General features: G+C 42.5%; 1 protein-coding gene across 3 annotated transcripts in view; it reads left to right on the top strand.

The window, feature by feature from the left end:
• The window catches only part of STOX2 (storkhead box 2), a 110,082-nt gene that overhangs the window by 45,325 nt on the left and 39,852 nt on the right, over positions 1-24,905 (top strand). The window contains exons 2-3 of one of the 3 annotated variants that reach the window (XM_049771422.1): positions 19,458-19,550; positions 19,658-19,777. The exons of 1 other annotated variant lie outside the window; for it this stretch is intronic. In XM_049771422.1, the coding sequence (XP_049627379.1) occupies positions 19,753-19,777 (25 nt within the window). In that variant the 5' untranslated portion in view covers positions 19,458-19,550; positions 19,658-19,752. The remainder of the gene's footprint in view (positions 1-19,457; positions 19,551-19,657; positions 19,778-24,905) is intronic. One more of the 3 variants, XM_049771423.1, reaches the window with a different exon arrangement.

Raw genomic sequence — 24,905 nt, 5'->3', positions numbered from 1 at the left:
TCTTTTGTTTCTGAAACTATTATTTGTTTGTGTGAAATATATGGTGAGGTATCCTGTAAGGGAGAAAGCCTTCATGCTAGAAGATGAGTATCAGCTTTATCAATTAACTCAGGATCACATTGGCATCTCTGTGTTGATGGTTTCCTCGTTGGTGAACACTGGTATCATTTCTTTCTTTTGTTCTCAGAATATCGAGTCCTGCATAACATATAAAATAGTGCATCTGTCTTATCTAGTTGATATTTGCATTTATATACACATATACATATATACCTAGTTGTTAAAATATTGGCAGGTTTTTATGTGGAATAGTTAAGGAAAAGTTGTTCTTGACCTCAGTGTTAGGGTTCCATTGGCTCCTGGTGGCTGATGGTTGAATGTTCTCTCAGTGGATGCTTCCCCCCACCCCCAGTTCCTCTCAGAGTCAACATAAATGTTTGTCTTCTTGAAATTTGAAATTTCTACAAAGATGAAATTATAAGGATTGAACGTAAATTGAAATAATGAGACAAATTATGGATATAAATCTTTGGTCTGTCATTTCAGAATTTTTGGGGGGAAAGATTTTTTTTTAACTGTTTGGGCCCCACCTGGCAGGGCTCAGAAGTTACTTTTGGCTCTACACTCAAGAATTATTTCTGGGGGCTGGAGAGGTGGCGCTAGAGGTAAGGCATCTACTTGCAAGCGCTAGCCTAGGATAGTTTGTGGTTCGATCCCTTGGCTTCCCCCCAAGCCAGGGGTGATTTCTGAGTGGATAGCCAGGAGTAACCCCTGAGCGTCAAATGGGTGTGGCCCAAAAAAAACCAAACAAAACAAATTATTCCTGGAGGTGCTTGGGGGACCATATGAACTATATGGGATGCTGAGGATCCAACCCAGGTGGGGTGCATGCAAGGCAAATGCCCTCCTCACTGGACTATCACTCCAACTCTGGAAAAAGAGCTTTTTTTATAGAGAGATGGGCTCAGGCTCAGGTTTGGGACTTGTTATGAAACCATATTTGAGTCTTAAAGCTGCCACTTCACTGAGGGAAGACAGATCCAGTGACACTAGCTGAAACCTTTAGATAAGGGTTATCCCCCACCACAGGGGGTGCCAGTTTAGATAATCTACAAAACACGCCTGACAGGCATCACTGCTGGTAGTATGTGATTAGAAATGTTCATGTTCTTTAGCTCCTGTTGGCATGTGATTATCTAAATGAAAAAAAAATTAGTAAGATGCTTCTCCTGCTGGAATAGGAGAAAAAGGATAAGTTCTTCACCTTTGATGAGTAAATCTAGAGGAGTATCTAGAATCCAACTTCTGTAACTGTGGGTCATGATCCCTTATGGAGTTACAAAAGGACCATGGGATTTGTGAGAAATGATAAACATTTGATTCAAAATAAATTCGATTTATAATCATCTGATCTCTGATTTACATACCCACTTTATCCATCCATCCATCCATCCGTCCATCCATCCATCCATCCATCCATCCATCCATCCATCCATCCATCCATCCATCCATCTATCTATCCATCCATCCATCCATCCATGGTTAGATGAAAAAATATCCTTGGGAGTAAAGAGGTTGTGAGTGGAAAAGTTGAAGGGGAAGTTCTAATCTAGAGGAGTATCTAGAGGTTTGCCTTGCCTGATGCTGACCTAGGTTCAATCCCTGGTATCCCATATCCTGAGCACTGCAAGGAATGACCCCTCAGCACAGAGCTAGTAGTAAAGTCTGACCACCTGTTTTTTTTTTTTTGACCACCTGTTTTTATATTGTAGACTTGATTTTATCAGCTTGGAATTAGGGATGTGGTCCAGTGACTGGGTGTTTGCTCGCCCGCATGATCCCCTTCCAACAATCCCCTTCCCCAGCACCTCCTCACATGCCCAAGGTGATGTCAGGAACACTAGCCCATGGGATCCACAATAAAAGTGTGTGGTCCCTCATGTTTGGCAGCTAAATATGTGTGGATACCACAGAACCAACCCTCACAGCCCTGATGGGAATGGAAAGGATTTACAAAAATGATGATGTTGAGAGCAGTTGACACTGCATGCATTTCTGTTTTCAAGTTCATGACACCAAGGATGTTCCTTAAATACAGAGCAACCCACAGGAAATATGCTCTGGGAGTGATGGAGAAGGAGGGTAGGCAAGCCAGGAGGAGGTTTCTAGCATCTAGGGAGCACTAGAGAGCTAGAGGTCTGGCCAAATGCAAAGCATTTAGAGACAGCCAGTCAGTGAGGAGGGTTTTCTTTTCTTTTGGTTTTGTTTGTTTGTTTGTTTGTTCGGGGGCCACACCTGGCAGTGCTTAAGGGCTACTCGACTCTGCACTTAGGAATCATTCCTGGGTGCTTGGGTGCTGTGGAATGCTGGGGGTTGAACTTGGGTTGGCCACATGCAAGATAAATGCCCTCTCCACTGTGCTATCGCTCTGGCTCACCAACAATGGTTTTATTGACTTTTTAGCTTCTGGGGGAAAATAGGGGTCAACTATTTCCAGTAACATGTATCTACCAAAGGCAGAGTCTCTAGCTCAACCAGGAAGTGCAGCAAGTAGGGACAGAAAGGAAAGAAATTATATTTTATGGGGCCCTGTTGATGGCATTGTCTGGTAAGGAGGGAGATAAGGGTGAGTTTGTAAGTCAGGGGTGAGTTGGTGGATTAGAAATGGTGGTTGGCTACCATGGTGGACACCAATGGAAAGTTCTAGATGAGAGAGTGATGAAAGGATCTCCATCATGAGGCTGGAGAAGAGGGGAGCAGAGGCTGGGAGCATTGTTTTCTGGAAACCAGCAGGCAGAAACTAGTGATACAAAGCAGGATGTCAGCCCCTAGTTGTGAACTTGGAATCCAGATTTCCTTTTAATGATTTACACATGATGCATTTCACCCAAAGAGATGCATGATGCATCTGCCAACTGTTCATAACCAGAAAAGGCAACCCTGGAGGCGTCAGCATCATTCCATTCCATTCTGTTCTGCGTGTGATTGGCAGACCCATGGGCTCCTGAGTCAAAGACCTTGGCATGGGAACTTGCTGAGCCCCATGGCCACAGGCTTCTGAAGAAGCTGTGCTCTCTGGCGGTCATGTTTGCCGGCCAAACCACACATCCACTTTCATGAAGCTAAAGTACTCCAGAAGGCCAGGGGGAATAGGAAATTGGAAACACAAAAGCAACAGCCCAGAATAATAATAAAGAAAAAAAGATTGTTCTTAATCCATTTTCTGTGCGTATGTGTCCATAAGTTTATCATGAGAGGGAGTGGCCTGGGATTGAAGACACCCATTTGCTGAGTTCTGGAGAGTATTCAAGTAAGCAAACCGGTTTAAGTTACAGCAGATTTGGCATATGAGCCTTTTCTGATTTCAACTTCATATATTAATATTTCAGTTATTATGAGTACCTGCCAGTCAAAATGCTTTTTAGTTGGGATCTTGGGCAAGTTGTTGGGACTTTGGGTAAGTTATTAGTTGAGACATTGGGCAATTTGACTGGATTTTATCCATCAGATGGAGATAATAGTATCTACTTTCATAATTTTTTTCTTTTGTTTTGGGACTATACTAATGATGCTCTAGATTGCTCTGTACTCAGGGCTTACTCCTGACAGGGCCTGGGAAAGCATGTGTTGTGCATGCTGGGGACTGAGCTCAGTTGGATGTGATGTAGGATGGACCCAACTAAGTTGGATTGTCCTTGCAGTGTTGGGCATTACCAGGGTCAGTCTGGGGTATACATGGGGCTTCCAGGGCCAGACTTGGAGGTGATGGGAGCCTCTAGGACTGAAACTTGAGATGACTGAGAGACCCTGTGGTGCTGGGATCTAAACAGTGTTGGCTACAGGCAAAGCCAGCACCTTGAACTTAGACCTAGCAATCTGGTCTAGAGTGAGTAAGTGAGTGAGTGAGTGAGTTTGTGTAAGAGTGTGTGTGTGAGAGAGATATTTTATTATTTTTTCCTGTTTTATACTTTTCTTTAAATAGATTTTTTAAATTGAATCACTATGGGACACACAGCTACAAAGTTGTTCATGATTGCATTTCAGTCATACAGTATCAAACACTCTTCCCTTCCCCAGTGCACATTTCCCACCACTAATGTCCCAGTTGCCCTCCTGCCCTCCCACCTACCTGCCTCCCTGGAAGATATTTTTCTTCTCTCTCTCTTTTCGTTTTAGACACAGTGGTTTCCAGTAGTGTTCCTGAAGGGGTACCATGTATATCACTTTCCTTCCTTTCAGCACCCAGCTCTTGTCTAATGATCATTTTAACTTTATTGTCATAGTGGTTTCTACTCTGCCCTCAATGTATTCCCTGCTCTTTGTGACAAGCCTCCCACCATGGACTGGTCCTCTTGGCCTTTATCTCTATTGTCTTCAGGTATTATTTCCATACCATCTTTTAAAATATATATCCTGTATGTACACGTGTGTCTGTCACTCTATGTGTGATTTTAGCTGCATAAAATCACTGTCTGTCCTCTCTTGTGTTTCATTGGGAAATCAAATTTATACTTTCCTCTTGGCAGTCAGGTGGAGCAGGTTGATTCAATATCTCTCACGGTTTTTGCCTTTGGGTGCCTTGTACATGTGCCCATACCATGATGCCAGCAAAAGTTCCTGGGCTACAAGGGTGAATCATGAAAAGCTGAGTTTTCTCACTTGGGTGGGGACATTCTTCTGGAACCTATCATGCAGAACTAACACAGCACAGCTCGTCATTCTGGGGCAGGGAAGGCCCTGGGTCCCCTTTTCTGACTATGGTTTCTGAGTTCCCTTTACTGGCCTTGCAGAGACTTAGGATGCATATTTGAGCCACCCTGCCTTCGCCAATGACAGAAGCATCTACAGCCTAGCAATCTCATTCTCTCACTGTGTCCTCTCAACCATCAAAGTTCTGGGCCAAGAGCCAAATTAAGATCCTTTCACTACTGAGCTTCTCCATTCTCTGTAACTAGTCTGTGCAGGTGTTGGAGGGGACAGTGACTGCTCTGTAGTAGAGGAGAATATATATCTGTATGTGTGTGTGTATGTGTGTATGTGTATGTGTGTGTATGTGTGTATAATGTATATCTGTGGCTGCCATCCCTCACATGCACTGTTCCAGAGTGCTTTACTTTTCTCTTGGACTCATGTGCTGTGGAATGAATGAGCTCATTTCAGTGTCACTGCTAGTTGAGAACCCTCCACCTGCTCAACACACACATACAAACACACTCACATCCTGAGAGGCCATTAGCATTTTGAGGTCCATGGGATGGAGCAGCAGCACAGAGGGGAGGGCATTTGCCTTGCTGATCCAAGTTTGATCCCTGGCATCCCATAGGATTCCCCAAGCCTGCCAAGAGCACAGAGCCAGGAGTAACCCCTGAGCACCACTGGATGTGTCCCAAAAAAACAAAAAACAAAAAATAAATAAATTTGAGGAATGGTGAGGATGTTGTGTATAAGAGACCTATATGTTTCGGTCATTGTCCCAGAGATGGGAAAGAGGAAGCATTAGGTGTGTGGGAACTGGGTGAGTGAAATGAGACTATTATAAGAGTGCAATAAAACTACCCTTGGCCTCAAATTTGACTAAAAATTTTCCTTCGATAAGTAAGTCTTTAAACAGAAAAGTAAACACCAATGCTGGCATATTTGATTCTCTCATTGACTGTGCTTGTTCCTTCTTTGATACTGTGTTTTTTGCTCAGTAAAAGATGTTACCATAGGAGGAAAGCTGCTTCTGCACAGGAAGGAATATGGTCACTGCTCTCTGGTCTGACCACTGAATATAGTGTCCACTCCGGACAGGAGACCGCTCTGGGATGACTCTGGAAAGAAATAGTCCCAGATAGATGAGGGAGGGCACCAGAACCAAAAGTGGCCCCAAACAGATGGTGCATTTTCTGTTCCATTCTCTTTTGCTCTCACTTGACAAAAGACCTAAAGGGAACCCCAACCCCAGCAGGGCACAGTGGTGTGGATCAAAGATCTTTGAGCTCAGCCTCTGCTTTTTGGCCTGAGGAATGGGAGTGAGAATTTCTATATCCAGAGTGCCTGGAGGACTCACTCTTGTTTTCTTGCATTTCTGTTCTCCCCAACCCATGATCCATCTCTCAGACATGCAGTAGCACTGGAGACTAGACAGTCACCTTAAAATTTCTCCCTGATGAGAAGAACAGTGGTCTCTGGAGCATGGAAGCAATTGCCATTGCTTTTCTCTTCCCCTTGCTCTCTCTGACCTCCCCCACCAAGCTCCAGCCTGAGACCCAGTTGCTAGTGGTACAGTCAAACAGGGAAACTAAAGTCCTAGGCTTCTGGCAGAAGGGCCATAAAAGGAGCCCGAGGGGACTGAAAGAGATCGGGGAGATCAGAGTGGAAGGAATGCATTTAATCTGAGAGCTGTCACGTCACATCTTGTATGCGCTCCTGGGCCCACTTCTGAGCTGAGTGTTTTGGATCTGACTCAAAGCAGCCATCCGGATGTCTTGACACCTGGAATACAAAACAGACCACGGGGCAGATTGGATTGACCACTGGCAGGTCAGTCAAGGCCAATGGCACCGACCATCATGTCACCCCTGATGACGTGGTTTGGAGAATGCTGCTGAGCAGACCAAACTGAGTACCTATTGGAAAGGATTTACCATCTTCGTTAGGTTTTTAAGGCTCATTGTCTCTACATATCAGTGGACATTGCTCACATTTTTCAGCATATGAAGAACCAGCATGTAGAAAAAGGCATTTGCCAATGAAGACAAGATATATATATATGGATTATCTAAGATGTGAAGTCAACCAACTTCTATAGTCATTGCCCAAGAAGTATGGAACCATGCTTTTGAAAATTATGGAAAGATAGACTAGCAAAGGATCTGAGCTGGATGTGGAACCATGTGGAGAATTGAAATGTGAATGATATGATAAGTAGCTGAATAATTGTAGATGATCTAACAGAATGGATAGGCTAGAAGAAAAGGCCAACATGCTTGATGATAGACACATAGAATTATTCAGTCTCAACGGGGTGTGTGTGTGTGTGTGTGTGTGTGTGTGTGTGTGTGTGTGTGTGTGTGTGTGTGTGTAAAAATCAACAGTCCAAAGGAATGAAAGACAGTAAGTATCCCAAATGGCTGACATTGATGTCATGAGATTTAAGATGTTGTTTGAAAATATCTGAAGAAATGGCTGAAAACATCCTAAAGTTGGTAAAAAGACAAAAGTTCTGTAGGTCTGACATGTGAGAGGTCCTATATTTGATTCTGGGTGCTGCCAAAAACATTAAAAGATTAAAAAAAAATCACTCCTAGACAGACCATTAACTGCTAAAAGTGAGCAGAGAAAATATAAAGGAAAACATTTAGAGAAAAGTGGCACTTAATATGTAACAGCCAAACAAATGAAATGACAGAGATTTTTCTTTAGTAATCATCAAGGCCAAAGTGTAATGGGATAATACTGGAGTGCGTGTTAGACCACACAGGATGGTTCTCAGGGGTCACCTCTGACTGTTCTCAGGAACCATATACAATGCCAGAGATCAAAACCAGGGCTCAAACCGTGGTCGACTCTGTGCAAGGCAAGCACTTTAATTTGGACCTCTGCGTAGAACAGTATTTTTAAAGTAGCCAGTGGATCTATCCTTCTGACCTGAAGGTAGAAAAATGACATTTTCAAGTTAAAAGAAAGAATTTACTGCCAGAAGACATGCTATCAAATATTGATGGGCAGAAAAATGATACCAGAAGAAAATTTGGAACGTCAGGAATGAAGGACGAACAAAAACGGTACATATCAAATGGTAAATGGTTAAAAACATGAATAATCACTTTCCTCTTAAGTTTTTTTTAAAATGTCCTAGGATAAAAAAAATCACTGTTTTTCCATATTATATACATATGAGAACTCTGATAAAGAGAGCCTAGAAAGGGACTAAATAAAATTAACTTGAAATATGGGTCTATTAGTTGAGTAGAGTGTAAAACATTAAGTTTGTATACTGCTGTGCTGAGAGCAAGACTTAAGAACACTGAAAGAAACAATGGGAGAAAAAACTCAATAGATACATTAAAATAGGACACTCTAACTATTCAGATTATCTGAGTGAAAGAAAGGAAAAGGGAAACATGAAATGATGGCAGAAACGTAAGACATATAATTAAATGGTGGCTCTCAGTCCTAACATATAAGTAATCACATTTAATATAGTCAACTCAGTGGTTTCCAGCCACAGGTCTTCGGACCTGTGCCAGTTCAGAGCAATTTCCTGCTGGCCTGCAAAAAAAATGCTACTTCTACTTGACTCTCAGTGGTTTTCAATCTCTGAGGAATAACAAAGTTGGAAACTACTGGTTTCAACATAGCAAATGACTGAGAATAATTTTCTTTTGGTTTGTTTTAGTTTGAGAGCCACACCCAGCTATGCACAGAGTTTACTCTTGGCTCTGTTTGTGTTCAGGGGCCATGTGGGATGTTGGGGACCAATCCTGAGAAACTACCTGAGTGTCTGAGTACCTTTCCTGTTCTATACTGTCTTATTGACCTAGAGTAGGGTTTTTTGATCTGAATGAACAAAGATGTTAATGAGAAAATAGTTTTTGATAATGAGTATACAGAGGCAACCAAGACCCTGATGGCCATTTTTTTTGGGGGGGGACATACCCATTTGTACTCAGGGATTATTCCTGGGGTGTTCTGGGGATCATATCCAAGAATTGAACTTGGATTGGTTGCAAGCAAGGCAAACACCCTCCCAACTGTGCTCTCTCTCTCTGGTACCCCAAGATGGTCTCTTAAAACAACAAATACTTGACTGCTTTAGAATCTAAATCATGGCTTCCAGCACTGTTGTGACACTAAACTTTAAAAATAATTTATTTCAAATATAGTGAGATGAGTAGGTTAAAATGAAAAAGATAAAAAGCTGCCCAGGCAAACACTCATGAAAAGAAAGTTAGGGTGGTCATATCATTGTCAGAAAAAATAGACAAGTGCCTAGAAAATGACTGGGGTAGATTGGAAGACATTCCATAAGAAATAATGGGTATATACAATACATATATATGAATTGTTTGTGATTATGGCCTGGAGTAAGTACGGAAAGTCACGTCCATAAAGACTGACTTTAAAGATCTATTTGAGTATTATCATCCAAATCTTTTTGGTATTCCGTTTCCTTTCCTAGGAACCGTCTAGAATGAAGAACATTTTTAGATAATGCTTAAAAGCCCGCGTGGTTATAAAAATGAGTATCAGTAAGAAAAGACTCCGCTGCAGGGGGTCCAGTATGATTATGGGAGGAGTCCCCCCCCAGCCCAGTTGCCAATCCTGGCCCTGAAGACCAGTTTGGCATGGGGGGAATCTCAGTCTCCTGGACTAGGTGGTCAGCCCAGTATTGCCTCTCCCCTACCCCTGTGTCTCCTCTATCCCCTCATTTTTCAATCCTGATCCGTTATCTTTCCCTATTTTAACCCTCTTTACCCTCAGTTCCTAACTTGGTAGGCACCAAGATTGACCTCCTGCCCCAACAGACCACCTTCCAGCTTCTCAGTGAAAGACACCCTCTGGGTCTTCGTTCTCATGCATCAGCAAAGAACTACAGCCAGCAAGCCTGCTGACTCATGCTTGATGGCCCCTCTCACCCCCACCAAATCGTGGGCTGTCGCACAATACAGGAATTGGCCTCAGCAAAACTCCCAGCTCAAAGACACTATATGGTTTTGTAATGCAGCAAAGCATCTCTCAAACTCAATTCCAAGGCCTGTGAATCGAAAAGTACCTTGGTTTTTACTCCCCACAATAATATATAAAAAGACTTAATTGGGAGTCTTATATTGCCTATGGAAACTCAATATCTGTATAACAATACATCTTAAGATGTGTATTCCTAAATATACAAGTAGCCTCCTCCACCACTTGATTTATTTGAATACCTTTTCTTTTCAACTCAGTTTTATTTATTTGTTCTATTTTAATATATACATTTTTTCTCTATCCTTACCATTTTTGGTGCTGCTTGGTACAAAAAGCCTTGACTGGGATAAAAGCTCAGAACAAAACCAGACGACAGAGACTGTGTGTGCAGCCTGTCATCCTTACCCAGAATAGCACCAGCAACACAGTATTACACCATACATTTTTGTTGGGCACAGTAAAAAAAGGGGAAACCATAGACACAGAAACAAGATCTTATCTTCTAGGGATAAGAACTCACTTTTTATAGCAGAAGGGTGCCTCCCATCCTGAACATGTGTCATGTGGATACAACCAGTCCCCAGGAGATTGGACAGTGTTAGTCCAATCCGAAACTCAGATCCCTGACGTAGAAATGATACAGTTCCAGGCAACACCACCAGGAACTAAGCTCCATTGGGAGATTTATAACACTACTCTGGCACCAACTTGTGCCAGTTTTGATATGACAATGAGGAAAGGAAAACTTGACCTAAGACCAGGCAGTCCTATCATATCACCTAACACTAAATGGAAATCAGAAGAGCTATTGTCCTTTTAACTGTGAAAAATTAGAGCACCAACAACAGAAAACTGACTTGGACAACTGTGACTGAACAGAGCCTACATTGGGACTAATAAGGAAAACCCTATCCTAGGCTGAAGTCCAGGACACATAAAAAACAACAACAACAAGATGTCTTATTGCAGAGGTCCAACTTGGACAACAGAGACTGAGCAGAACCTCTGGACCCATAATATCCTAGGCTTCGGCTTTGGGACTGAACGTAAACAGGGAGCAAGTGTTACAGAAGACGGAACACCACAACGATGGGTAGGAACCTCTAGAACCTAGAGACTCTATCCTAGACCCTGACCTATAACCTGCGCAAATACCAAGATCGCTAGCTACAGTGGCTTGATTTTCTCACACACAACCAAGAGGAAACTTTCCTGGCATCACAAAAAAGCCTTTGGGATGGGGTAATGAGTATATATGGAGCCAGGGGTTGATCCCATGATGGTATGCTTCAAGGATGGAGAAACCCTGAATCTCTTAGGCCACGGGAATTCCCTTTCTTCCCCAATGCTTACTGTGCCTATGCAAAAAAAAAAAAGGGGGAGGGAACGCCAAACCCTACCACTCCAGTACCCATACTTTTTCTTGTTTTGTTTTGATTTGTTAGTTTTTGACTTTATTTTCTTCTCTTTTTTCTTCCACTTTTCTCTTTCTTTTTCATGCTTTTGGTTATTATTTAGAGTTTTTTTTTTTTTTTTTTTTTTTTTATTTGGGCCACCCCGGTGTTGCTCAGGGGTTACTCCTGGCTGTCTGCTCAGAAATAGCTTCAGGCAGGCACGAGGGACCATATGGGACACTGGGATTCGAACCAACCACCTTTGGTCCTGGATCAGCTGCTTGCAAGGCAAACGCCGTTGTACTATCTCTCCGGGCCCTAGAGATTTATTTTTATTTTTATTTGCCAGGTCCATTTTTTTCTTCCATTTTTCTTTCTTTTTTTCTCTCTCTCTTCTTTCTCTTTTTGGTAGTTGTCACCAAATTTTTTCTCCCCTTTTTCTTATCCTTTTTATCTCCAATAACAGTGGAATGCTCACTCTACAACAAGCTGTAAAGTGGAGACCAGTTGCACTAACATACTGGGGGGTAGAAGAGGGAGATATGGGATGCATACTGGGAACAGGGGCGGAGGGAGGACAGCACTGGTGGTGGGAATGCCCCTCATTCATTGTCACTATGTACCAAAAAATGATGCAGTGAAAGATTTGTATGCACTTTGGTCACAATAAAAATTAAAAAAAAAAAAAAAAAGAAATGGGTAAAGCCATCAAGGGGACATGACCACAAAAAAAAGACTCTTACTCCATGAATAACAACAACAACAAGAATCAACTTAAAATGGACTAAAGACAAGTACAAAACCTGAAATGCTAAAACTTCTAGAAGAAAATAAGTGTAAATGTTATATATAATATTGGTCTTGGCAATAATTTCATGGATATAGCCTCAGAATCCCAGACAACAAAGCGAAATCAGACTAATAAGCAGCTTCTGCATGACTAAGGAGGAAGAAGAGGAGATGTTTGAATATTGTAAATTTGCTCACTCTAAGGGATAATTATAGTTGGGGACTTGAGTGTGGCCCTTTGAACTAGAACATGTGTGGAGAGTCAGCAAGGATATAGAAAACTGGACAATACTCTTAACCAGATAAATCAAATTGGAATTTACAATTCATTGCTACTCAAAATAGATATAGATTCCTGCCAGATCCTCAGAAAACATTCATGAAGAAGTATCATGTTCTGAGATGTAAAACAAAGCATGAGCCATTGAAAGTTGACATCACTCAAATGATATCCTTCTTACAATATCAGAAAGATAAAAATCTCAATACTAGGAAATGAAACATTATTCTGTATGACCCATGGATCAAAGAGCAAGTGAAAGGGAAAGTGGAAAGTTATTTTGAGGGGAAAAAAACCTGAAGGCATTATATACCCATCTTATATGAAACAGCTCAGGCCAAAGTAAAGCATAAACACAACTGTAAAGATCTTTGATAAAATATTGACAGATGAAATTCAGCAGTTTATAAAATGAATATATACCAAAGCCAAGTAGGGAGTTATCTCTGTAATACAAGACAAGTTCAGCATGTGAAAATCGATGTCACTCATCATATTAATATAATAAAGAAAAAATTGTTATTAATTGGTTTCTTTCAGAAAAGGTAAATAACAAAGGCCAATACAGATACTCCTCGCTTAACGACCAAGTTTCATTTCAAAGACTTGGTTGTTAAGCAAATTGGTCATTAAGTGAGGAACTGCATGTACTGTATACAGTAGTACAGTATATGCATAATACTTGACAATACAGTATTCTAAATAAGTAAAATAACGAAAAAGATCAAACTGAAAACTTCCACTTGTTTTAATTTGCATAGGTTGAGTAATTTACACACAGTACTGCATTGTATTACAGAACATAAAGTTAGTAAAGTAGGTACATTAAAGCACTAATAAACACAGTACTGTACTGTAGAGTGTACAAGATGGAAAAATGATATTTAAAATAAAATAGCGGTGAAGAGATGGTCATGTGAGCGGCCGCTAAACAGGTAGGTTGTTAAGCAAGGAGTATCTGTAGACAATCATGACAAAAAAAAAAGAAGCTTGAATGTCATATACACAAATTATATGATCCATTTATACAACATTCTGGAAAAGGCCAACACTAAAGACATTGGTTGTTAACAGAGACTAACTTGGGGTCTGTAAGTTTTGGGAGTTGAGACGTGTTCTTATTTTTTTATTTTTTGGTTTTTGGGTCACACCTGGTGATGCTCAGGAGTTACTCTTGGCTCTGCATTCAGAAGTTGCTCCTGGCAGGCTCAGGGGACCCTACAGGATGCCGGGAATCAAACCACTATTAGTCCTGTGTTGGCCGTGTGCAAGGCAAATGCCCTACCGCTGTGCTATCTCTCCGGCCCCCTGAGATGTGTTCTGTATCTCATTCTATTCTGATCATAAATATTTGCTCAAACAAATCTACATATATGCTAAAATTCATGGATACCCATGGATTTATTGGTTAAATTAAGTTAAAAATAAGTACAGGCTTTTCTGGGTGTAAAAGTGAACGTACCTGATGTTCTTGTGATTGATTATTGGTTAGCTGCATCGGTACTGTCCAGTGGAACTCCCTGAGATGAATGGAAATATTGTTCGCAAGCTCTGGCACAATGGTGCTTAGAGGCCCTGTCAGCTCCTGAGCCCTTGATAGAGAGGATCTAAAATTTAATTTGATTTCATTTAAATGAATGTAAAGTTAAATTGCCTCAAGTGGCTAGTCGCTACCCAATCTGGCAGAGCACATAAGGCTGATGGCAGAATCGCCCTGATTCCAGATAGAGAAAAAATTCTGTCGTTTGGTCCATTCATTCAATTGATCCACTGTGTTATTTTGATCCATTTGGTTCTTTGGAGTGGGACTAAGACTGGCTTCTATTCTTCTCGGTATTTGACAACTTTGATTCTCATTGTTGAACCCTGTTAGTAAAGCTGACTATGCAAAGAAAGGGGTCATTTCTCTGAGCTGATCTTAGAGGTGCTCCCAAGGACCAGCATCATGTCGCTGCAGATGGGGTGAAACAGTTGGCACTTGTGACAATGCACATATAGAGGAAACTGGAAGCCAGATCAGAGTTCTTAAAATCAACCCTTATTTGACTATATTAGGTGCCCAAACCATGGTTTTCTACCCCTGTCTGGTTGCTACTGGATGGTGTGATCCCATCAGGAGGACATATATGCAAGGAGTGTGAATATATATGCAGAGGTAAAGATGGCAGGAAAAGTGGAGATAGCAAGAAAGCATCACACTGAACTCATCATAAAGTACTGTGAAATGTGTGTTAGGTCTCTGGTTTCTCCATTCTATTCAGATTCTAACAGGGCTTGTAAGAATTATGAATACAGAGCAAGGGAGATGGCTTTGAGGCAGAACACATGCAGAATTCAAGTTCCAATTCCTTGTGCCACTCATCCTGGTGTTGACTTGGGGATACTTAATCCCAATCTCACTGAGTCCTAGCATCAGTAAAGCCTGCACAGTGTGGATGGAACATTGTAGGGAGTAACCTCCAGGTCACCAAGCACTGGGAGGAAGCACCCCATACTCCCTCAAAGAAATATGAATACAAGTGAGGCATGCACAGTTAACAGTGATGGAAATGTTTGACCCATATTCTTTCCTGTACACTCTGGAGGGACTTTGATCATAGTCATTGTTTTTCTCTTCCTCATGGTTTTGAGGGAGGAGTAATATGATCTTTCTTTTCATTTTAATTCATATCTTGGTTAATTAGAAGCACCGTGAGGGATAGCATGGAGGTAGGGCATTTGCCTTGCATGCAGAAGGACGGTGGTTTGAATCCCATATGGTCCCCTGAGCTTGCCAGGGGTGGTTTCTGAGTATAGAACCAGGAGTAATCCCTGAGTGCTGCTGGGTGTGACCTAAAAACAAACAAACAAACAAAAAGAAGCACCTTGAGGTCAGAGGTCTGGAGTTTGTTTCCTCAAAAGGAGTGCTATGGCTACCTTTCATGAGTAGTTTTTCTGATGAGGTCTTACCAAGAAGGTATGTCCACACAGAAAGGACCAGTAGGCCGTAATGAAATCAAGCCAGTGATAGAGTGATTTTTGTTTCTCAGCTCTTCAATCACTCCAGCCAGAGTGGTCTAACCCATTCCAATCAGATGGAGTACGTAGTTGAAGTTAAGAATTGTTCCAGAGCAGTGGCTCAAGTGGTGAGGCATCTGCCTTGCATACACTAGCTTAGGACAGACTGCTGTTAGATCTGCTGGCGTCCCATATGGTCCCCCAAGCCAGGAGCGATTTCTAAGTGGATAGCCAGAGTGTCACTGGGTGTTGTGGCCCAAAAACCAAAAAACAAAAAAAGAAAAAGAAATAGGATTGATAACATCATGTAAAATGGGAATATAGCTGCATATGTAATGTCTACCCTGAATGCAACTGGAAGAGTTTTCATTTCCTTGGAATATGGTGGTTGGCCCCTTCTCTTTTGGTGTCTTCACTCTCTGCTTTGGGGATTGGACCTCAACAGCAGATAAGCTTGCTTCCTCTCCTTATCGCCTATCCTCTTCCATATTATCAGACCTGGGCATATGTATCCTCCTTGCAGCCCATCCAACAAGCTCACACGTCTTGCTTTAGTACCTGATTTCAACTAGGAACTTGGCAGGAATACATTCGTTAACACAAATTCAGACCCCCTCTTACCTTCCTGGAGCAGAGATTCTGATGTGTGTTTAATCCTTGTTCCAATTCCATTAAAGCCATTTCTGGCTGCCTTGACCCATGGTTAGTTTTTCTGCTGAATTCCTAGGAGGCACCTGTTACCTCTTCTTCCTCTGTGCCCCACTGTTTCACACTGTGCTTTTCCATATGTAAATGTCTTAACTGCTCCAGTGTCATTTAAGCTTCTGCAGAGTAGAGACCATGTGATTGGTTTCTGAAAACATGGAGTAATGTTTGCTTTACAGTGCTTTTATCAATGCTTGGGCAGATACAGGGCCAAGCTCTTTAATATTCTACACCGTTGTTTGCTCAAGTGGGTGATACTGTCCCTTGGGAGACATTTGGAGTAATCGTGTGTGTGTGTGTTTAACCAATTGAGGGGGCTTTGCTTACTTATAAAAGCTAGATCTGGGGGGGGGGGAGTGGCTATTGAAAAGGGAGTAGTAGGCCCAATAAGTTTGGGATCATCTGGTTTAGACACTTGAGTCAAGGTGTGTGGTCATTGTCCCCTTGAATTGTTGCATTATGATTCTCTGACGTGTGCAGGATGAAATCCGCTAAGGACGAATTTCCCAACTACAGAATCACCACCTCGAAGTAACTGATGCATTACAGAGCATTGCCAGGCATTACACGCACCATCTGAAATGTCTTCACATTACCCTGCTGTCTACCGGACTCTCCAATTAAGCACCCCAGTCTGTGGCATGAGATGGTACCTCATAGTTGTTTTGATTTGCTTCTCCCTGACGATTAGTGATATGGAGCATTTTCTCATGTGCCATTTTGCCATTTGTATTTCTTCTTTGACAAAGTGTCTGTTCATTTCTTCTCCCCATTTTTTGATGGGATTAGATTATTTTTTCTTGTAAAGTTCTGTCAGTGCCTTGTATATTTTGGATATTAGCCCCTTATCTGATGGATATTGGGTGAATAGTTTCTCCCACTCAGTGTGTGGCTCTTGAATCTTGGACACTCTGAAATTGTATTAACTGCACATTACATGTCTGACTTAATACAGACAGATGATACCAGCTTGGTTTGATGGTTGATCATTAAACACATAATCAACCTAGAATTGACTCAAAAGTCAGAACTGTTTAGAAAGAGACCATTGGCTGAGGACCAGAGACTATCCTGGGTCTTGATGTGAGACCCTACATGGCTCCTGAGATAAGGAGAAACAATACTATATTGGAAGGGAAAAAAAAACCTGTAAGGCAAACTAGTGAGGTTTTTATAAAGTGCTGAAGCTATACTTGATTTAGTGGCATATGATCTAAAAATGTTTGCTGCGGGGGGGGGGGGGCGGTTCAGGACCCTCAAACCAATTACATTAGTCTTACACCATGTGGTATGATAGAGGTGGTCCAGCCCGGGTGCCCCCGGCCTCCCCAGCAGGTACATGCTGTCTTCACTCTGGACTCAGTATACCTAACAAGCTCACGGAGGAAACCACCAGTGAAGAAGAGATGAAAAATGTTGGGAATGGGACTAGAGTGATAGCACAGTGGGTAGGATGTTTTATTTGCACGTGGCCAACCCAGGTTTGATCCCTGGAATCCCATAGGATCCTCTGAGCCTGCCAGGAGTAATTTCTGAGTGCAGAGCCAGAAGCAACTTCTGAGCACTGTCAGATGTGGCCCCAAAACCAAAAATGAAAAAAAAAATACTGTCGGGAAACTGAAGTTGCCCAGGACATTGCACTGGATTATGTTCAGGTAAAATGCTACATTTGACCTGTAAACAAGTAGACTGAATATATGCTAATGAACACCCCAAACCATGGGTCATAGGAAGATATGATTTGGAGTGAAGGGGCCAAGTGGTCATTTGTAGGTGGTGAGTGAGCGATCGGGAAGAAGGGGGTACCTACATTTCATCTCTCCAGACTGCAGAGATCATGGGGTGCTCTTCCAGAAGAGAGAACTTCTGCTCTGGGGGGTTGGGTGCAGGGATGCAGGGGAGACTTGATCAATCCATACTATCCTGTTCCAGGAGGAATTGAGCCAGGACCTCAATTCCTGGAGTGGGAGCTGCTCTCACTGAGAGCCAGCAGCCTTGGGTCTTGCAATAATGGAACCTCTCTTCTTGGTGCCGGGGAGTTGTGGGAATTCACTCTGCAAACACCCTCTGTTCCTCCCGTGTTCCTTTCATTCCTTTTCCGGGAGGAGCTGGGTTTGGTGTTTTTGTGGGAGTCGGGCAGTAGATCCCCAGAACAACTGATTTTGTGCTTTTTAAAAAAAATCAGGCATCTCTCTTGCACCCCCTCAGCTCTGATCTCTGATTACTGACACCCTCTCTCCTAGCTTTGGACATCTCCCTTTTCCTCTTGGACCTGAAATAGAGATGTGTCCTCCATCATGTGTGTTCACGCAGGTGTGAGAGACCTGCATGTGTGTGTGTGTGTGCATGTGTGTGTGTGGTACTCAGCATGGAGATGCTTATGAGTGCAGACACTTAGTGTAGTGAACATCGAGATGCAGCAGTTCAGCCCCTCTACCTACTGATTAAAGAACAGGCTGGCATCAAAGCAGGGAGACTCCCCCCCCACCCGTTTCCAACACACACACACACACACACACACACACACACACACACACACACACACACACACACAATCCTGGAGTCTTGGGTGCTCGCTCTGGCACCCGCCTGCTGGGAATCAATGAGTTCCTGACATAGTGACCTCATTCCTCACATTGGCTTGGCAGATGGCAATGCAGGCTGCAGGGGCAGGTGGGGGTAGGTGGGTGGGCAGGCAGGCAGCCAGTGGAGACCTGTGGGCAGGCGACCTGGGCTTGCACACACTCGCTTGGTCCCTGAACGTGACGAGAGTGTGCTGCGGCTCAACTTTGATCCCTGGGACATGCAGGAAGGAGAGGTCCCCTTCTTCACCAGGAAAAGCCAGCTTTCGAGAGAGACAGAATGAGGGAGGTAGAGAGAAACAGAGAGATTGAGAGATCGAGTGCAAGTGAGCATGTGTGAGGGTTCTAATTACAGACCGGTGAGTATCAAATGCTAGATCAATTTTAATGTCCGTGCATTTTTTTTTGGTATTGTTTTTCCTTCATGCAACTGAGTATGTGCCTTAAAAAATAAAACAACACCCCAGCTTAATAAAACAAACAACCAGCTTAATGATGAAAAAAAAAATAAAGCTAAGCACACAGACACAATTAAAAACCCCAATTGGTGATAATGCATGTCAGGGGACGGACTGGGGCCCCAGGGAGAGGAGGAGGTGACCCCATAGCACTGGTGTCTCCAAGCCAGAGCCTCGGCATCGCCTGACAAAGGCGCCTGCACAAACAGAGGCTGGAGCTTTTCCTGGCATGATGACTCATTCCTGTTCACAAAGGATTCTGGGCAGGCAGGGAGAAGTCAGCGTGGCTGCTCTGTTTGCTGGGAGTTCACTTTGCAGCGAGCGAGCGTGCGGAAGACAAGGGACACTGCAGATTCCTGAAGGCCAGCAGGGGGCTGGTGGCTTTGAGCAGGTGGCTGGTCGGGCTCTCCAGGGGGAGAGACCCAGGCACAGGGCAGCCAGCCTGCTGCTCCCTTCTGTATCTGAGATGAAAGGATGCAAAGGAGGACCCCTCTATCCCCACCCTCATCCCTGTCCAAGTGGGGAGCCGCCACATTTGATTGCACAGAGCCTTTGAAAGGTGCTTTTTTCTTGCCAGCTTTTGACCTGAACTCGTTCCAGTATCTCAAGCCCCGTAAAGAAGAGCTGAGAGTTCTTCTGGAACTTATTTTTAGACAGTAGATCTACCAAGGTAAAGTACCAGATTGCCTGTCGCGTCCACACACCTGTAGCTGCCCATCTGAAATGCACCCTTGCCGCGGTGATGTCGCCAAAGTTTACTTTTTCTTCTTATTCCAGATTCTAGGACGTCCGTTTCTGTTACTGGCTCCTTTTTGTACCTGGATGCAACTCTCTAGCATGCTCCAGGCTTTAGCGGCAAAGCTGCCTGGGGGATGGAGCCAGTCCAGAAAGGGTCAGGTAGGTCGCCCCCTGTTTTTCTTTTTTCTTTTTTTTTAAAGAGTTGTTGTGTGCAAAGAAATATGATGAAATGTCTGTGACCCTTTTGTTAAGGGTGCGCTGGCCCTGGGAACAGGGGTCTTGTGGTTGAATCACTCCCCCTTCCATTAGGGGGTGCCAGTAGATGGCCCAGGTAGTATTGGAGAGACTAGGTACCTAGAAGCATCTCATGGCAGCTGGGCCATTGGGTTGTACCACTTCTGGCTTCCATCCACTCATGGAGGCACTCAGGAAATGTGGGGAGATTCTCCCTTCCTGAAAACAGACCCCTGAGTTACTGTGTGTTTGCCCTCTTGCACGAGAAGAAAGGCCCTGAGGTTCATACATGTGCTACCAAGCCTTGTTCCATTCACCAGAAGTGGTTCTGGAGCCACTGCATATGCCTAAACAGGAAGCCAGTGCTGGTCCCTAATGGCACCAAGGCTCTCCAGTGATTATTGAGTTATTTTCTTCCATAATCCACAGGCTTTTCATGCCAAAACTTTACATCATTTATTTTTGTTTTTGTTCTTTTTTTCTTTTTTTTCTTTTTTTTTTAAGCTAAAATTTGGTGCTTCAAAGTACTCTTTGTGGCACATTGCTAGGGTCTTGGCCTATTTGCAGGCCCAGGGTTACACCTCCTCATTTCATAGACATTGTTAGGTTAGCACTTTTTTTTTTAATTAAAGATATTTCAGAGCTTATCAGGTTCCTCACCGGCCTTGTAAGAATCACGAGCACGTTTTAACAGAAGGTCGGTGCTGTATGGGAAAGACCCCTGGACCATTTCTTACTCTTTTGGCTCTCATCTCGGAGAGCTTAGCATTGGCTTGCACCAGAGTAGTGTGTTCCCTTTGCTTCATGCTCAATGATGGCCCTAGATGCAGACAACTTTGCATTTCCAGTGAGGGTGTTGAGTTGATTTTAGAGGATGTTTGGTCAGGGAAAGTGCAATCATGGAAAATTGAGTAAAGAACACTAGGACTTTATGATTCAGCCATTCTCCTCATCCTGCAGTTGACCTGGGCATTGCAATTTGTATTAATTAAGCCAATTGTGAGCTACCAGTGGGCATTACATGTGGGCATTACCATGTTCAAACCCATTCAGTCTTCCTTTCACCTAAAACACTCCCTGATGACGTCAATTGAGTTCATTGCTTAGTCCCATTTCATAAAATTAATCTCTCTAGGTAGATAGTAGATAAATAGCACATGAAAATATACGTGTACACACATTAGATTGTATCCATAGATCTGTAGACAAAGACTATACCGAGTTAATAATGTACTAATAAATTCTGGTTATACGTCTCATTTGTTTATCATTCACACAGTTTCTTATATCTCTTTGGTGGATAATTTAAACAGCCACTTGAATGTGTTACAGTTGCTTCCATTTGTCACAAATTCATATTATTTTTCTCCACCTAAATTATAAGTAAACTCTTTGAGGAGAAGGATTGAGGCTTACACCTTTGCCCGTCATTCACATGCCTTATATGGAAATCACCCAATAGATAGTTGGTGATAAAGAGAAGCATTTTATTTCTCAGAGGCTTATGATGCCCTGACATTTTTCCCCCCAGAGTTTTCAGGCAGTCAAATTCAGGAGGGATGGATGAAGCGCAAGGAACAATGGCCATTCCCTTGGATGATGTGGGCTCAAGCAGTGGTTCAACCTGTCCAGGGAGACTATTCACTGTTCAGGGTTAGTACAAAGATGAAGACAGAACATTATACAGCCCATGACTACAAGTTCTTTGATTAGAGAAGTTCTATGATTAGACAAGCTATCCTTCATGAAATTCTGAATTCTGAAAAAAGTCTGGTAAAATAATCAGCTTTTTCTTTGCCAGAGATCCCTCCCCCATTCCAATTCTTCCTGATCTCACTGAGCTTGAGTACAAAGATACATACATTATCAGTTCCTTTTCCCTATCTTTGGTAAAAGATAGGACAAGCCCAAAGTCTGAAACGGGCTACCTTTCTATCATCTATTCAACAGTATGACCTTTCTATTCATACTGTTTCCAATTTTCCAGAACCTTATTTCTCCAAAGCAAATATACATAATGTATATTCCCCATTTGACTATGTTTCCCTTTTTTTTTCTAAGATCATTCCCAACAACCTGCCACCATCCCAAATCTACAAATTTTGTGTAACTGAACTTTGCTGCCTCCAGTTATTAACTCATTCACTCAGTCTACCTGAGATAGAGCTAAGATGCAGGAAAAAGAAAATAATCTGAAAAATTACTTCATACCAGAGTGAGAAAGGTTACGGTCCTTAGACCATGTCTCCTTTTACACACACACACACACACACACACACACACACACACACACACACACACACACACACACACACACACATGATTTCTTTTTATAACCCAATGATTTTTCTATTGGTAGAAACTCAAACCTCACTAAACAGTCTTCATTGAACGTATTTTCTCAATGAATAACTTTTTTATTCTGTTGATTAACTATTTATGACTTCTCAGAGTTAGTACCAGCTTACTTCAGCTTTATGACTCTGGGCAGTAAATAACACATGCTGCTAAAGAGGAAACTGAGGCTCAGAAAGTTTAATTATCTGGGGTGGGAGTGATGGCGCATCAATATGCGTTTGCCTTGCACATAGCTGACCCAGGACTGATCTCAATTCGATCCCTGGTGTCCCAGATGGTTCCCCAAGCCAGAAGCGATTTCTGAGCGCATAGCCAGGAGTAACCCCTGAGCGTCACCCCCCAATAAAAAGTTCATTAATTTGTCTCCAGGCTTAGTAAAACACAGAACTGGGTTTTGATCCTAAAGTTTTGATGCCCAGATTTTCTACCTTTTGTCATGCTAAACTTCATCTTCAATTGGAAACTTTTTTTTTGTTGTTGTTATCATAAGCTGGGGAGGCATTTCTCTGTGTTCTGTGACTTTGGAAGTGTTGTTGTAAGGTGGGGAAACGTCCAGTTGGGGTAACTTCAATGCAGCATTATTTTGTCTTATCTGGGAAACTGTCAACACAGACATATTTTTTTTCACTGTTCTAATTAGGTCTTCTCCTGCTATGACTGTATTTTCCATAGTATCAGCACAGTGGTAATACCTAATCCCATGAAGCTGAGAAGACCACAGTTGAGAAGCAGCTGTTCTACTTTAGAAAGATCTGGAGTCTGACCTGGGAGCTCTTAGACTGAGTTAGTGGAAAGTTGAATAATGTGCTCCTTGGAAACTAGGCATCTCCTTATGTCAGGTGTGAGGCCGAGGTTCCTGGAGAGAAGAGAGAGGAAAGAGCAATACATGGCAGGCTAAGATTGGAAGTTAGATTGTGTCCTTCATGAGACACAGATAAGGAAGATAGGATGGTAGATTGTGTCTTTGGAGAGGTGCCTGAAGGAAAGGAAGACATACTCTTCTATTGGACCCTGGGCACTTTTGCAGAATGCATGGAATTCAAGCACTCTTATTGATGATGGCTGTCTACCAGGATGGCTTTTTTATCCTGTTTTTATTCCCAGTGGTACATGCTTTGAACTTGGCATGTCCTGGTTAAAGGATTAGAAAACAGGGTGATTGATATTTCCAGAGTGGTGGGAGGCATGTGATATTTTGCAGGGTCTTGCCTTGAATATAGGTCAGTGTTGTCATTTATTCAGCAAGTTTTGGGGTCTGCTATGTGAAGCAAAAGCTGTTATTAGTAGTGGAATAATCAGAGTGTCTCCACATACCCCTTCTTAGACATGAAGCTTTAGCAAAAGTACCATGTCATGAAGGACATTATTGGTCTGAAGGCTTACAGTCCACCTTAGGCTCTCAGCTATAGGGCATTGCTGGTACCAGAAGATTGTGAAATGTGTTCAATGTTCAATAATAAAAGAAAGTTGGGGATCGTCCCTGATGATGGTAGGACAGGACTCAAGGTGGGAGTTCTCACCCATCACCCATCTCGCCCATCAAAAGTATGGTCCTTCTCCACCTGATGTTCTGTTCTTTCTGGCTTGACCATCTGCCTATGACTTTTTTTTAAAATTGAAATTGATTAGTTTAGTCATGAAAGTAATAGTTAATATGACTAAAGAAAGATTAATATGTTTCTTGCTTAAACCCATGAAACAATTCGTTGGTCAGTAACCCTAGATTTTGTTCTTATTGTAGTCAGAATTGTAAGCAGAAAGATTTATGTGACACAGAGGGCGTTACTAAGTAGACCTCATCTACCATGACTGGTCTTGAAATCTACTGTCATCAGCTTCTTAGTCATAATTCCATGTTCTTTTGCTTCCAAGGGGTAACTTCAGGAACTGAACTTTTTTTTTTAGCGACCCACCAACTGTTGAAATAAAGCAGAGAACCAAAATAGGAATCAAAGAAAAATTTGTTATAGAATTCTTGGTAAAAGTTTTTTTAAGATTTGTTTCCTAGACTAAGGATCAAACCCAGCACTTCACACATGCAAGGCAAGAGCTTTACCACTGAGCTTTTTCCCTGGTCCACCAACTTCCTTATGTCAGCTTCTCTTTTATTGACTAATAGGATGAAGGCTCAGCTCAAATTTTCTCAGATTGGTGGCATTTAAACCAGAGTAAGTGGGCAAAGGGGCTCATTGAAAATGCCAGATTTCTTTTTAGATTTTATATACAAACATTTGAATGTCAGACCCGGGCACTTGGTGGGTTTCAAAAGAAAGCTGTTTAGCATGTGTGGCATTGTGCCAGTGAGGAAGAGAATATGTGAGTGAGTGAGTGAGTGAGTGAGTGAGTGTGTGTGTGTGTGTGTGTGTGTGTGTGTGAGTATGTGTGTGTGTGTGTGTGTGTGTTAGAAGGTAGAAACCACAGTGCATTTTACATAAAATGGAGACATTAAGTGAATGGAATAGTCAAACTCAAGGTTCCTCTGATACTGTGTATGAGAAGTTATTCAGTTATCCTCAGAGAGTTCACTAATTCCCCAAGCCCAGGGGTATTTGGGATAGAACTTGGCACCTGACCGCACTCGTTGTTCTCTGAATAATGTTGTTGGAAGAACTGACTTGTATTGTATCTGTGCCCACTGTACATTTTATGGACACATTGAGCCATTTTTTATGAGTCACAATATCTGCTGCTTGTG

Source organism: Suncus etruscus, chromosome 4 (genome assembly GCF_024139225.1).
Source record: "Suncus etruscus isolate mSunEtr1 chromosome 4, mSunEtr1.pri.cur, whole genome shotgun sequence".
NCBI lineage: Eukaryota > Metazoa > Chordata > Mammalia > Eulipotyphla > Soricidae > Suncus > Suncus etruscus.
The sequence above is the reverse complement of the archived record's forward strand: the minus strand, read 5'-3'. Positions and strand labels throughout refer to the sequence as shown.